This window comes from Glandiceps talaboti, chromosome 15 (assembly GCF_964340395.1).
Source record: "Glandiceps talaboti chromosome 15, keGlaTala1.1, whole genome shotgun sequence".
Lineage (NCBI taxonomy): Eukaryota > Metazoa > Hemichordata > Enteropneusta > Spengelidae > Glandiceps > Glandiceps talaboti.
Genome location: NC_135563.1, coordinates 18,144,209 through 18,160,095, shown reverse-complemented (window position 1 = coordinate 18,160,095; position 15,887 = coordinate 18,144,209). Strand labels below are relative to the sequence as shown.

Here is a 15,887-nt window from a genome sequence, read left to right as displayed (position 1 = left end):
GAGAACTAGCTGATGACTGTAAAAATTGAAAAGTTTTTAGTGGCGAAAATATCTAGGTTTACAGAACGTTATAACTGATACAGTAAGAATTCATTCCTAAACCACCTTTCTTTTAGCAAACTTATATCATCTACACTTTCAGTTCTGATATTTTAACTACATTTAAATTCATATCGCACTCTTTGATAACATAATCATGCCACATGGAGCTTTTTTAAGTACACACATAACACTGACCTCTCCGAAGCCTCCTTTACCAAGCACCCGGTATTGCCTAAAAGTATTTTTGGTAACTGGCTGACTGTAAATGTAAGAAAACAAAACGTAGAATTAATTAAAAATTAAGTCAATATCTTACAACAGATGGAATCAAGTTAATAACTTTGTTTCAATTTACTCACTGTTTCTATATTAATTACAAATATAAAAGTTTACAGAAGGATTATACTACAGATGGAGACAGACAGACAGACACTGCCTGAAGGACTTCATTTATGAATCTAGCCTGGAATCTATGTGCATCCTCTTGAAAAGTTTACTGCAAGACATGAACAATGCTGAGGGATAGATATGGGCAAACAGAATGGAATTAAACATGTTACAACTCTGAGGTATAGATGGGCCAACAGAATGGAATTAAACATGCTACCTATGTCCATATTTAGCCATCACTCACCTTTCCAGCCATTTCCATTGTAAATATCTAGAAAAATACATACTATCTTGAAAATCTTTGAAAGGCTGTCCACTGAGATATTCTGTGAGTTCACTGTCAATATACAAAGACAACAATATATCAACACATGTGATCACTACACACGCACACGCACACACACACACACACACACACACACACACACACACACACACACACACACATACACATACACAAAGTATGGTCAATGTCTGCCACTAGAGGGCACTATTTAATTTGACTCATCACAATACAGTATTGTTACCTTATAAGGTGCTCTTTCTGCATAATTGCCAACAGCCTCTAAACCATGTGCTGAATCATTCATAATTTATGATGTCAAAGTTCAGCAAGGGAAACAGAGTGGACTTTTTCCCACCTAATAGCCTTTTTTTCTGATATAAAATTATCTATTCAATGTACATGTCCAATACAAATCTCATATAATTATACAATACCTAACACTAACTTAAAATTTAGGAAAATAAATCCTGTTGTTTTTTCCCACATAGTACATAGAGTTTTCAAAATGTTCACTTCTCCATAACTATTGTCCTCAAACTCTTGCAAACACTGAGTAAATTCTCAGTACCTGTAATAGCATTTTACATCATACTAGAGGGTCAAAATAGAACAAGATGGCTGACTTATTATCATGCATGTCTATTGTAATGCATGTGGAGTGTGGGCATGTAGCGGCAGTCAAAATGTCAACCAAGACACCAAGTAATAGCTATTTTCATGACACATGTAAGTGTCAAAATTCTATTTCAGGTAACGAGAATGGTTGAATGTGTCTACAAACACATATTACTAATTATTCTTACTTCTACATCAAACCTAGTCATGGAGATTTTGCTAACATTAATTGAATTTCTTTTCTTGAATTTTTCTCTTTTTCTTTTTTTTTTTTTGCATCGAATGTAATTCTTTTATTCTGCATGTTGAGTATACAATGAAGTTAAGGGGCTTCCACTGAATATTATTTGCTGAATAAAAAAGAAGTTAAGGGGCTGTAACTGATTTATATGCTGAATAAACAAAGACGTTAGGGGGCTTTAACTGACTGTTATATGCTGAATAAATAGGGGCTTTAGTAAAATATTTGTGGAATATTATAAGCTGACTAAAGAAAGAAGATAAGGGGCTTTAGCCAAATGTCACATGCTAAATAAGTTAAGGGGCCTTTGAACCTGTTCTCTGTACAGAAACATCTTACCATAAACACACAATCTACAAAATGTGATTCCAGTTTATCAGTGCGGAGAGGTTAGATAAAACGGGACAAAGATAAGAACGGAGAGGAAAATCTGAATATGTAATGATAATCTCATAACTCTTTCATGAGCAGCTGGGAAAATGTTGTATGAAACATTTATGTTTCTTCACAAAACATAAAATATACAGACATACCATTTCATTTCTAAAAAAGAATATTTTTCTAATTATAAACAAAAGAATTCATACTCATTTATTCATAAGGAATATTTCGTTTACTTATAAACAAAGTTGTGTCAAAAATGTTCCACATTAAGACCCATGTTTGACTAGGGTTAAAAGTTTGGGTTTGAAACACAGTTGTCTGGCAGAGTTGTAGAAAATGTTGATCCAGAACACAAGAATCCTATCAAATTTTAATTTATGGTTCCACTAGTAAGATAAAAGTAATGCAAAAACCTGGGTCTCAACTAAAATATTATGTTTCTTATTTCATAAGTTAACTTCAATTGCACCAAGAAATATCAAAAACGCACCAGAGCTTTTGCAACCATGGATTTGTCATAGTTTACTGACGTCACACGAAAGAGCCTGAACGTTTGCACAGATCACCTTTCATCATTTTATCATTTTTCCCTCTAATTTGAGAGAGACTCCGAAAGTTGAAATGATTAAAAGTTACTTACGTTGCACAATCTTGGAAAAATTCTTTGTTGTTGTTCATTTCTGAATGCGCCAAATGTTCTTTACAATTGGCAATAGTTTCACTACTTATATACGTTGCTAAAGTCTGCAAAGGAAATGAAAAATAAGATTGAGGTCCTTGTCTTTGCTTGTATATTCAGACACTGTCAATTACAAGAAATGCACACTTCTGGGATGACAGTATTTTTGTGAAGAGCAGGGAGGCAGTATCTTTTCAAGCATATTTTTTCAAGTTGCGTTGTTGGTGTTATCTATTCATTTCGCAAGGTTACTCAATTTTTTTGTTGATCATACAATGTTGTGTATTTGGGCATAGAACCTCTCTACCAGTGGTGGAGGGGGTCTATGATTTGGGGTTTGATTTTGTCATTTTTGATTATCATGGTTTGAATAGAATTATTCAGCATGGAATCTTCTACCCTTTCCTACATCTACCAGTACAGCCATTGTGAGAGTGTGTGCTAGTATCACCTGACAAGTGACATGACAACGTACAAATAACTACTCTATCGTGTACATGCCCAAACAGCAAAATCATCGTCATACATTTTCACTCTTATAAACAAAGCTCGGGCTAAGGATTTATTCACTTTTATTTTTAGTTTATCGTACATTCAAAATAATGACCAGCTGGCGCTCTGTTAACAGGGCTAAAAGCTATTCAGAAGTTTTGGAAACCCTTTGAGTTCAGTTTTGTCAAGACAATCAAGTTTCCATTGGTGTTTTTATATTCAAAATATTTATACATTATTGCAAAATATTCATTTATGGAAGACAAGCTCCCTGTGATGTATGTGGATATACATGCCTTGATGCTTCTTTTTCTCTACATTACCAGGGGGTACATATATAATGCAGATGTAGATTTCTATACACATGTACTCAAGATAAAACATGCACTATGCATCACTTCAGTATTGAAATATGCATAGATGGAATAAAAGCCTCAAGTAATGTTTTCAGGGAGACAAACCATTATATTCATTTTGTCCATAATCTAGGATAGGACTGGAACTGTTGGAAGTGACAGTTCTATTCAATACAACTCACTAACACAGGAAAATCATTATGTGTTTTTTTCTTCAGCAAATGTAAGCTAACTGGGGAAGATGGACCAGCCATTAGGAAATCAGAATCTAGAATCCGTATCACATAGCTGGGAATTAGCAGTAATCCAGGACACAGACTACTACACATCAGATCTAGACTACCACATTAGCAGTAGTCAAGGACACAGAGACTACTAAACATTATATTTAGAATACCAAATTACCAGTAGTGAGGACACACAGACTACTAAACATTATATCTAGACTACCAAATTAGCAGTAGTCAGGACACACAGACTACTAAACATTATATCTAGACTACCAAATTAGCAGTAGTCCAGGGTGCATAGACGAAAACATCATATCTAGAATACCAAAGTACCAGTAGTCAAGGACACATAGACTACTAATCATTGTATCGAGATTATTGTCAGCGAATTATTGCAAATTCTGTTTCATTTTTATGTAATATTATTTTGGTAAAATACAGTACTGGATTCTCAATTGATATGTTGTTCTGTGTCATCTCATTCATACAATACTTCATCCTCTCCCTTCGTTATGTGTCACACTCAAGTATCTTGTGACAGACGTACATTGCAGTGAGGCAAGAAGTAAGCTAAGCTCTTCACAATGCGGAATCATGACAACGTTGTCATAACTAGGAAGCTATACAAGTATACTTGAGGATAATAATATACCTACGGGGGGAATTGATTTCTAAGGAAACCATCTCATGCTTACGTCAAACAAGGATATAACCTTCATTTCGTCAACTCTCGATGAAAATTGTATTTCCAATGACGCACATATAAACAGTTTAACCTATTCTTCAAAAATATATCTTAAAACCGGTATCATTTTCTCCCAATTCAAATTGTACAGTACAAATTTATATAAACTTTGCCTAGCAGGCCTATAGACAGTTGTATCAAGCAGACAAAGAATTGCTAGTCCTTAGGGCATCATATTGAAATATGCATGCAAGAATTAAAAGCCTCACGTCAGCATACATACTGTATGTTCATATTACTAATGTGGTACTGAAACTAGTACAATGCTAGTAGTAGTGGTACTGAAAGATTCGTTTTTGAATCTTGATTACTAACGTTGATGTGAGCAGCATTTATAGACAGTTCACATAACATCCTAATTAGTATTTTATACATCTAACAACCCTTGTTATTGAAAACCACATTATCACCCTTGTCACGATTACTGACTTGGAATACAATTTTTCTTGAGTGGTTGTTGAGGGGAAGGGGGTGGGGGTGAAAGGGGAGGGGGTGGGTGGTCAGAGGTTTGTTTTACTTATTTACTTGCATAATGTATCACCAATATATTGGTGATTTTAATCATCTGCAACTCATTTGAAATTTATAATTTGTGTATCATCATGCTTTGGGTAAATTGATCATACTTCATCACCTAAGGTCAAAGGTGACCTGTATATTACATGAGGTTAACACCCATGTAACATACAGCTCATCTTTATTGCATTAGTATTGTTATGTTGCCTACCAAACTTTGCCATAATTATGTTACTTACCAAACTTTGGTATATGTTGCTTACCAAACTTTGGTATGGCTATGTTCCTTACCAAATATCGTCATTTACTAGCTCCTTTTTCCATGGCATGATAAAACCTCAACAACATCTTTTATGCTTTGAAAATACTTACATCTGATTTGAGGTACTTGTCAAAGACTTCTTGACCCAGTAGGATGCGGTCTTCATCTGGTGTTATCTCGTAATCCCTCTAAAACAAGATAGAGAAAGGAGAACTTCAAAACTTCTGTCATTTACAATTTACAATTATCATCAACCATTTGATAATTAAATAATACCACATGCCAGTGAGGGCTATATCACACTTTAGTGCCTGCACAAGGGTTGGCACTCTTTACTCACATTTTGCCTATGAGGCATTCAATTTGGGCATCATCAAAATGTTGGTAAACAGTACCAGTCTGCAGGCATGCATTAAATTGTGATATTGTCCTCACTGGCATGTGTTGTGGAGTCATATATGGAGTCACACATTGTATGAATAGTTTTTCCTGTGTTACGACATGCATGTACATGGTGTTTCATTGCATAGAATACAAATACATGTAAAGGATATACAGTAATTCATACTCAGTGTCTATCAAAGTACATGTACAGTGAAGCTAAAATACAAGGCCAGTTCAGGATAAAAACCGTTTGCGATCGGTTAGCTAGAATGTCCACGTTGCTGGCATTGTACTGCCATAGCACTCATAGTAGACAAAACCTACTAAGCACAGTTGCAGGACATCGACATGGACATTTTAGCTAATGGATCACAAACCATTTTTATCCTGAACTCACCCACAGGGAAGTGGTTCACTATGAACCTTACTGAACAGATGGATATGTTGTACACCCTACAGAAATGTTGAAAGACACTTACATGACACTGACAAGGTAATATGGATTTCATATAATATTCGTCTGCTGTGTTAAGGCTTAGTATAGAAAACTAACAGTCAGCTTTTATATGTTACTAACTTTAATATGGTGATGGGTTTAGTATTATTTACACAATACACGTACCATGTCAGCTCAGATTGACATGGGAAGTCCGTGTGATCCACATCTGATTACTGTTAATGTTAAATACATGTATATGTACCAGTGATTACTTTCACCAACGTATATATATATATATTATTGCTATATACATACCAATGATTACTTGCACCAATGTAGGTATGCTATTGGCATTTGCACTGCAAAGCAACATTTGAACCATGACTATGCCCCATTCAACCTAGCCTTAGAACTGGGGTAATAATTTTCAGCACAATTTGGGAAAGCGCTATATACGACCTAATTTATTATCATTATTATTAATGTTATGAAAAGTTTCCGTACTGACTAGACAATGTAATGATAGAAAAAAATACTTTAATTTCTCAATGCTAATTCCACAAACAATTAAAACATCTAATTCACATTTGACAAATTACTCTGTATACTCCACTCGTAAGTGTTTAAAAAGGGCTTCAATATCGCAAGTTGCCAAAAACAGCGCCCTCTATCTAATAGACCTTTGTGAAGCTACAGCCCTTCACACTGTAAGATTTTTCCCATGAACAGCACGTTTTAATACACATCAACATTCTTAGAAAAAGCAATTATTGGTTAGAATTGAATCACATGACCTTTTTTAAGTAGACTATTACTACATACAAGGTAATATTGTCTGTGCAGGGAAAGACTACTGATCGAGACTATTGACTGCCAGAAGTATTTCAACCACACTTTGAGCTGCGGTATCATCCAAATTATGGTAAAAGAATGTCTGCCCAGCAGTGTGTCCTCTAATGATAGCCAAATTTTGTTGTTGTGAGTCAAATTGAGAAAAACTGGCATTCATTGTGTCACCACACAGTAAGAGATAGGAGAACACCAAATTTTGATGTGTCACTAGAAATTGTGTGTGTCAGTGGCACGTCAAATTGGCTTAGAGGGCGCATTCACCACATAGTAAGAGATAGGGGAACACTTAATTTTGGTGTGTCACTAGAAATTGTGCACATCAGTGGCATGTCAAATTGTCTTAGAGGGCACACTAAGAGAATTTGCAGGCACACTGCTGCCCAGTTTATAAAAGGCAATGACAGACAAAGAATACAATACATACTGATAGATTAAACATGGAGCCATACTTACAACTGAATCCAAAAATGCCTGAATCTTCCTAAGCTCTTGGTTTGTGTGACAGAAACTTTTGAATAACTCCCTCCCGATTGGTTGATTTTTACATATATTTTCATAGCTAATTTCTGCTGAGAAAGACAAGAAAAGAAAGATGATAAGTACATGATATTATTACAAGTTTATCTGACAGAATATACACTTATTTGTTATGAATTTATAGTAAAACTTACACATCAAAATGGTCTATATGTTGACCCGACTTCCCCCCATTTCCATTTCCATGACCTTTGACCTTTTGGTTTTGATGGTTTCCAAATGATAGTCTTGCAGTAATCATGCAAGTTACTGTCAAATCAATATCGTGAACATTGCTAGCTACAAACTACCACTACTATCGATATGTCAAATTGCACTTGCAAATAGAAATAGCAATTATACACGACTTAGTAATTTGTCAAAATCTTTAGATTTTATGAGAATATTTATTCATTTGTATAACTATTCAGTGGAAAAGCATATATTTAGTGAGCTCTCACATGTTTTTGCGAGTACTGAGTCAGATGATAATTTTTTTTCCCAGCATGCAATATGCGATACTAGAATTTGACTCCCTAGCATGGAGTAAAATAGTACAAAGAGCTGAAGAAGATATTTTTAGGTGTTTGACTCCACCCTTTAATCTTCTTTTTTAATATTGTCTTCCAAGTAGTTATTTTGAGAAAACAGTCACATTCTAGTCTTGGTGAATAGTATATTTTGTAGTTTCTGAAATTGCCATTTTGTTTTAAAGAAAGCAAGCTGAAGCAATACATTGAACGTAACAAAAACAAAATTTAATGTATTAACTTATGAATATGGACTACTATCAATTTTATAATTGAATAAAAATTCAATTTGAAATAAGATATGAAAGATTATTTTCTCCCTGGTTCCTCTTAATCTCATTCAGTTACCTACATTATTTCATTATGAAATAAAGATGTCATCACCATTAATGCAAAAAAGAATATGTTCGTTTGTGAGTCACATTGATAAGGCCCCCTATGTTATTCACATTTATGTTATACCGTCCCATATGGTATTCACATTAATGTTATTCAACTGAGTGAAGTGAATATCATAAGGGTGTGCGATAAATAGTGGTCTAGTTTACTTTCAACATTTTTGTTTGGTTTTGAATTCATGATTTAAGAATTAAAATCCATTATACATGCCTAATTTAGTATCTTTAATAATACAAGTCACTCCTGATTGCTAATCAGTAAAATATACAACTTTATGGGCGTTTTTTGTACATGGGAACACAGAGGAAGTGACATGGAAAGATGTATGTCCTTTCACAAATGCAATAACTTGGTGACGATAAACATGTATGTATGAGTTAGTCTAGTGCTACCCGTTGCATTGAATCTCAAGATATCTCATTACTTAGTCTAGTGCTATCTGTTGCATTGAATCTCAAGATATCTCATTACTTAGTCTAGTGCTATCTGTTGCATTGAATCTCAAGATATCTCATTACTTAGTCTAGTGCTATCTGTTGCATTGAATCTCAAGATATCTCATTACTTAGTCTAGTGCTATCTGTTGCATTGAATCTCAATCTCAAGGTCTCAGGTTGAATAGTCTCAGTTACCCAGACTCTCACTGCTAGGGGCTCTTCTACGAGACCACAAGACGAAAGTCTGGGGAAACCGCGTCTCAACTACCCGGCTCTGGGAATCACACAGTACATTTCTTCAAAGTCATAAAATATGGGCTTACGAGGCACGTTTCTTGTAATTGGATGTATCACTCGCTTGAGAAGTGATAATTTGTCACGAAAGTACCGAAATCGTTTAATAGACTACAATGTTGGACGTGACGTATTCCCCAGCATGCACTGCTCTAGAAGCTACTACCTGCACGGGCGAGTTGGAATCTTGATTCCCCAGACTCTCGCTTGGGAAGGTCTCATAGGCAGAGCCTCCAGCAGCAAGAGTCTGGGTAACCGTGACTAGGTGAAGAGATGATTTTGATACCATAGGAAGATCTACACTAGTAAGGGTGGGATAATCAGACAACTCCTCATACAAAATAAGTCAACGTACATGTATGTGATAAATAATTGAGATACACCCATGAACATTTCTATATCTGTTCATAAATGATGGACTGCATATCTACGTAGTAAAGTATACTTTGAGTAGATGAAGATACAAAGTATAACCTTCAACATGAAATTTTCAGAAGATATGAGTAACCTGATACATTTAGAGTTGAAAGCTGATAGTTATTGACGACAATATGTTATACAAAAACATTTGATAGCAAGTATATGGACTCTGGAGTTTGGTACTTATTTCTAGAGTACTACTTGGAACAGCTCGGTATAAAATCTAACTCTGAACGCTGTATCCTCTTTGTTTTTGAAGTAGCAACTTTTAAGAAATACAGCTGGATCAATGGGAGTAAAATCATCAAAAAAGTGCGTACACTTCCAGGAAATCATCTCTGATTAATCTGATATTGTAACTTGATCTATAGCATCACCCTGGTGAACAGACTCTGCACTCTTTCCAGTATAAGACACAATACCAAGTTGTACTCATGTACGCTGATATATGTAAACTTTCAATCTATCAAATATACGAGTCCTGTCCCAACCTAAATCAATTCAAATCCGATTCAAATTGAAACAATTCCATTAAATTGGTTTGAAATAACTTTCTGTCTCCACGAGAAAGCGGAGCAATGGATTTTAATCGATTCACTTTTGCTTTTGAATCAGTTCGGTTCAGAATCACCACCCTGAAGTGGTTTTGAATTGATTTAACTATTAAAACTGGTACAAACCGGTTTTAGTGCATGTGGCAATGGGACACAGAACTGATTTCAAATCAACACTCAAGAAAGGCAGCGAACAAGACCATATATTTGAAATAAAACTGATTTTATATTCTTTCAAAATACTACACATTTCTTACAAATGGCTGGTCAGAACAGATGTTGACACCTTGAGAGACAAATTCCACAAAATAGTTACAAAATATTGAAAGTTCATTGAAACTGAGTTATTTTTTCTCCAGAGCTTTTGAAAATAATGAACACAGCTGACGGTTACAACTATCACTTTGCTAGAAAACACGTGTGTTTCACACATACCCTTTCATTCATTACACATGTTATTTGAATCCTAGTCTAGTTCATATATACATTATGATTACTACATTTGTATAATCATCTCCACTCTCGTATAGGGAAAGGCGTTATTCTAGCACAGAAATCTGTGATACCTCCAACTGCATTCATATAAACATGGTGACGTTATCACATTTCAGACTGGAGAGGTAGAGTTCAGTTAATGAGCAATTGTCGAAAGGAACTAACCAATCAGATGGATTATTGACATGCATCGTTTACCATCGACCAGCAGGGGTATCACAGATTTCTGTGCTAGAATGACGACTTTTCGTATATATGAGTGGAGATAATCATAGTAATAGTAATGCGCCATATAGGAACTAAACTATTTGAATCCATTCCTCATTGCTATTAATATCCAGGCACATACACCATCACAAAAACTGCCATCACATATGCTTCACAATAAGTATAACATGGACAACAAGCCATCGAAGATGACACAGCCCCCGCAGTGGATGTTTGAGACTTAAAGTCCTAGCCCCCCAAAAAATAAAGTGTGTTTTGGTGGGGACAAAGAAAACAGTATTGCTTTTGCAAATTGCCATGATTTGTCAATTGGATGATAATAATGTGTAACTGGTGCAGAATCACTAATGATTTTACAATAATTATCACTGTGCTGATAACTTGTTTGTGAAACAGTTCTTTGTAATTTGTCTGATTTACACACCTGTGTCATGCTATGGACTCTATATGTAGCTATCTCACAAGTGTTTTTGTGGGTTAATGTTTGTTGTTTTGTTGAATATATCTGTACCTTTTTTAAATGAGGTTTTGTGACATTAATTTTAAGTACACATGACAAAGGTTGTGAAACAGTTCTTTGTAATTGGTCTGTTTTACACACCTGTGGCATGCTTTTGACGCTACATGAAGCTGTTTCACTAGTATATTGTGTTAATGTGTCTTGTTCTGTTGAATACATTTGTACTTCCTTTAAATCAGGGTTCGCGACATTAATTTTACGCGCACATGATCTTTCTGTTTTTGAGAATTTTTTTTTATTATCAACTTTAAGTGTTTGTTTCGTCTTATGTATATACTTTTCTTCAGTTGTACATGTTATGATGGCAGATGAACATATCCCATAATGTGCTGTAAGGTTAAAGGAATCACTTGGACTATTTGTTGTATAGACTAGTGTAGGAGTAATTTCAAAAGCCACACTTGCAAGAGAATCCTCAGTCAATGTTGATGTTAGTTGTCTTAAATGGGTACAGAGATCATGTATTGTCTTGAAAATGATAAGAACTGCATGTCCATCAGGCATTGAATAACCTTGATCATTTCTGCTATGAGGATTGAACAAGTGGAACTGGTCATCTTGAGTAAATAATGCCATACCATAGTCTTTCACTATAAGAATACACTGGGATGAAATTTCTAGAGCACTCTCAAATACACTCTCCATTTTATGAAATTCAATATCAGTGGTAGGAGTAAATTGTTGGATCCTGTACTGGTTTACAAGCATACAGACACAACAAAGGCACACACCTTGCACAACAGACATAAATACAATAACAAAGTTCTCAGAACCCGAGAACACTCTTCAGTTGAGGAGGTTAAAGTAGGATTTGGGCACTGTCCCAAATTAACTGCTGGTCTGAACATAGACCACTAGAGAACTAGAGAACACAAAGAGAACAAAAGCAAAGACAACAACCAAAATCTAATAAAACACATGTGATAGGACAGTACATACATAAAATAAAAGACAGGTGATAGGACAGTACATACATTATTAGAAACTTGTCCTAGAACTCACTACAATATAAGTTGTACCAAGGATACAAACACTTGAAAGAACTAGAAATAGAAAGTTCAATTGTCTTAGTTTATATTTCAAATTACTGACTAGGTATTAGCAATAAAACAATCATGGGAATGTGTGTCCAACAATACAGGCAGTCTGTAGGGAGTTTTTATTCTGTGCACTACATGATCAATGTAAAATTAACAAAGATATTGTCCTTCTGCTGCGCTTGTATTCTTCACCTTTACTTGTATTATAATTATTACACCAGGATGTTGCTCCTGCTTGGAGGTGATATAGAAACAAACCCAGGTCCTCCAACACCAAAACAGACTTGCCCTGGTAAATTTGCAATTATTGGTAGTATACATCAAGGTTCACTCCAATTTTTGATTACTGAATCTGGTGCATGTCATTCATAAAAATTAATTGAAAACAATTCATTTCCCTTTATTTCTCTAAAATTTGATATCCTTTTAATTTTCATGAATGGAAAATAATTTTTCATCCAAATTTGCCGGAAATACGTACATTTTTAATGTGACGAATTTGGGCTAAGAATAACCGAATACGTTCAGTGCAAATGTGCAGTAACAAACATGGCTGCCACATTGGAGCTACCTCGTGGTACTACGATCGCGATTCACATCCAAACGTGATCATTTAGGACATAAATTTTACCATGGAACCTTACCGGAGTAGTTATTTCTAAAGAACATGTATAAATTTTAGGATTTTGTTCGTATTTATCGATACAATGCGAAAATTGCCGTGACATCGTACATCGTATGCGTACTGTATTACGTATATACGGGAAGGCTTGGAAATTACCGGCTTGATATACCCGGCCATAGAAACTACCAACATACCGTCTTCTACTTTACGACGGTACTACATTTACTGTTTTTGTTTCGGCTACCATTGTTATAATCAAGGCGATAAATAAGTTCATAAATGATGATAGACGCAGTGTCGCTGTTCACTTCCTTTTTAACGGCATTGAATAGAATCTCTTGAAGACGTTCACACCAAAACAAAGGGGCGCTGAACGCAAACAGAGGGGCGGTCCATGAAAACAGAGGGGCGGTGCGCCCCTCAAAAACCCCTCGTGGAGAACACTGATAATGTAGGGTTAAACTTACAACGGAAATTACTGTATCGTGGAGAATGGAAGAAATTTTGTGCGAGCACTACAATTCATGAATGAAATCTAAAGCACATACGTCATCAGCCTCTTTTTGGATAACGTTGGCGATCTTGCACAATATTCTCAGATTTGGATTCACACTATTAGACATATTCATATATTAGACGAATTGGATAGGGACCAAATAATTCTCAAAAAGTACAATAAACCGTTTTCCGGCCATATTTGATGATTTTGATAAACAAATATGCATACTTGCGCTTACAACTTTCATTCAAAAGCTTTATTTACACACATACCATTTACCACAAATGTACAATTATGATTGGCACAGCATGAAATGCATTGTATGTAATGAAGTGTGTACTAGTTTTCATACAGGTACAAAGCGCATTGACAATAAAGATTAATAATTATCCAAAGCACATTGACAATAAAGAATAATAATTCTCCTTACCTTTTATCGATGCAAATATAAAAAACAAAAGTCACTCTTACAAACATCCGAATCTAATCTGAATTTGAATTCGATAATCTAAATTTGAATTCGATGATTGCAATTCTGAACCCATGTTCATACACATGTACAATTTACTCTACAAATTATTGTTACAGACATGTGAAATATTTTAAATGTTTGTAAATCAGCTAAACCACATCGCATCCAAAAGAAAATCAGCGTGCATATGTAACTCATATCTAATTATGAATGTACCAATTTTGGAAGGAATCGGTCCATGATTGTCCGAGATATGGCTGAGGACGGACACACGCATGCATGCACGCACGGACGCACGCACGGACAGAACCCAATTTATAAAGCCCCCGCCTCGGACTTCGTCCGACGGGGCTAACAAAAATCTAGGATATTTCCTTTCTGAAAAATGGAACGTATGGACTTTCAGAATATTATCACACTATAATGAAACCAGTCCTTTGATGACAGACTACATGTTTTCTTGAACTGCATGAACACATTACTCAATTTGATGTCATATATTTGCTTGTCAAGCAGCTGGGCTGGACAGGTTAACTAACAGAGTGTGATCCATATAACAATTCACATGAACACACAAGATTACAGAAAAAGAAAAAAACTGATGCACAAAATACAGATTTGAAGAAAATCATTACGTATTTCAAATGATGATAGATGTCAGATGGTCCCAACAGATGGTGTTATAATCCAGTACGATAAATTCTTGGAAATTCATTGAAATATCATCCCATGAGTACTTAGGTTCATTTACATGTAAAAACAGCGACACTGTACAATATTTTACCCACAACTCCCTCTGATTGTACTGTCGGACAAATCTCACCAGTGTAAAATGGTTTTATAAAAACATTTTTTGACATTTGCCAATTGTGGAATTGCCACTGATGAGATTCTGAATACCCAATTTCATCAGTTCTGTTATCAGTGATTTTGTTTTTGTAGGAGATTGCCTTGAATTTTAGAAATGTGTCAACAGATTTTCTTGAAAAACATGCAGAATGCAGAATATTGGCAATGAAACTAGGGACAACATATGCACCTGTTATGACTCTAATAAAGATATAGATTAATTATGCACTAATACAAGGACCTGTGATTGGATCATGGGCCTTTAAATCACTCTCTCTTTCTCACTCACTCATGCGTGCATGCAAGCAACAAACGCACGCACGCACGCACGCACGCACGCACGCACACACACACACACACACACACACACACACACACACACACACACACACACACACACACACACACACACACACACACACACACACACACACACACACACACACACACACACACACACACACACACACACGTACACAAGCATGCCTACATGCATGCATTCACAAACATACACACATACCATATGTGTTTATTCTGCCATTGCTAATACTAATACCTTTGCCAGTCATAATATGTTCAACACATGAAATGGGAAAGGAAAGAGTTATTCTTAAATTTGAAGGTCCATAACAAATTAGGATTAAAATTTGGGTGAGATGTCTGGCTGAGCTATGGATAAAATTGGTCTTGAATTCCAGTATCTAATCCTTACAGCTTCATTGATAAGATACATTGTAGCACTAATGCAATAACCTGGGACTGAAGCATGGGCCTTTAAGGTGACCATTTCACTTGTCATGTTACCACATTTCTTATATTAATTATTATATAGTATCGCACTCTATAAGACAAATGTACACCTACATGTGCATGTAATTCTATGACTACGGTACAAGAAAGTACATTTTAATATTTCTCTGATGGCGTCTATACCTCATTTTTGTTTCAAATAATGCAATCTGACAATTCAGAAAGTAATATGTGAGTACAAGAATTCACAAAATGGAAAAGATTTTATTTACACCATGATATAACATCTTTGAATACTGATACTAATGCCAATAGCAAATTATAACAGTACCCTGGACTACTTGCC

General features: G+C 35.4%; 1 protein-coding gene across 1 annotated transcript in view; it reads right to left on the bottom strand.

Moving 5' to 3' along the window:
• LOC144446092 (G protein-coupled receptor kinase 5-like) overlaps positions 1 to 15,887 on the bottom strand; it is a 55,474-nt gene that overhangs the window by 10,525 nt on the left and 29,062 nt on the right. Inside the window, exons 3-7 of the mRNA XM_078135796.1 lie at positions 7,367 to 7,482; positions 5,349 to 5,426; positions 2,599 to 2,702; positions 677 to 769; positions 238 to 301 (exon numbers count right to left, since the gene is read on the bottom strand). Of these exons, the coding sequence (XP_077991922.1) occupies positions 238 to 301; positions 677 to 769; positions 2,599 to 2,702; positions 5,349 to 5,426; positions 7,367 to 7,482 (455 nt within the window). The remainder of the gene's footprint in view (positions 1 to 237; positions 302 to 676; positions 770 to 2,598; positions 2,703 to 5,348; positions 5,427 to 7,366; positions 7,483 to 15,887) is intronic.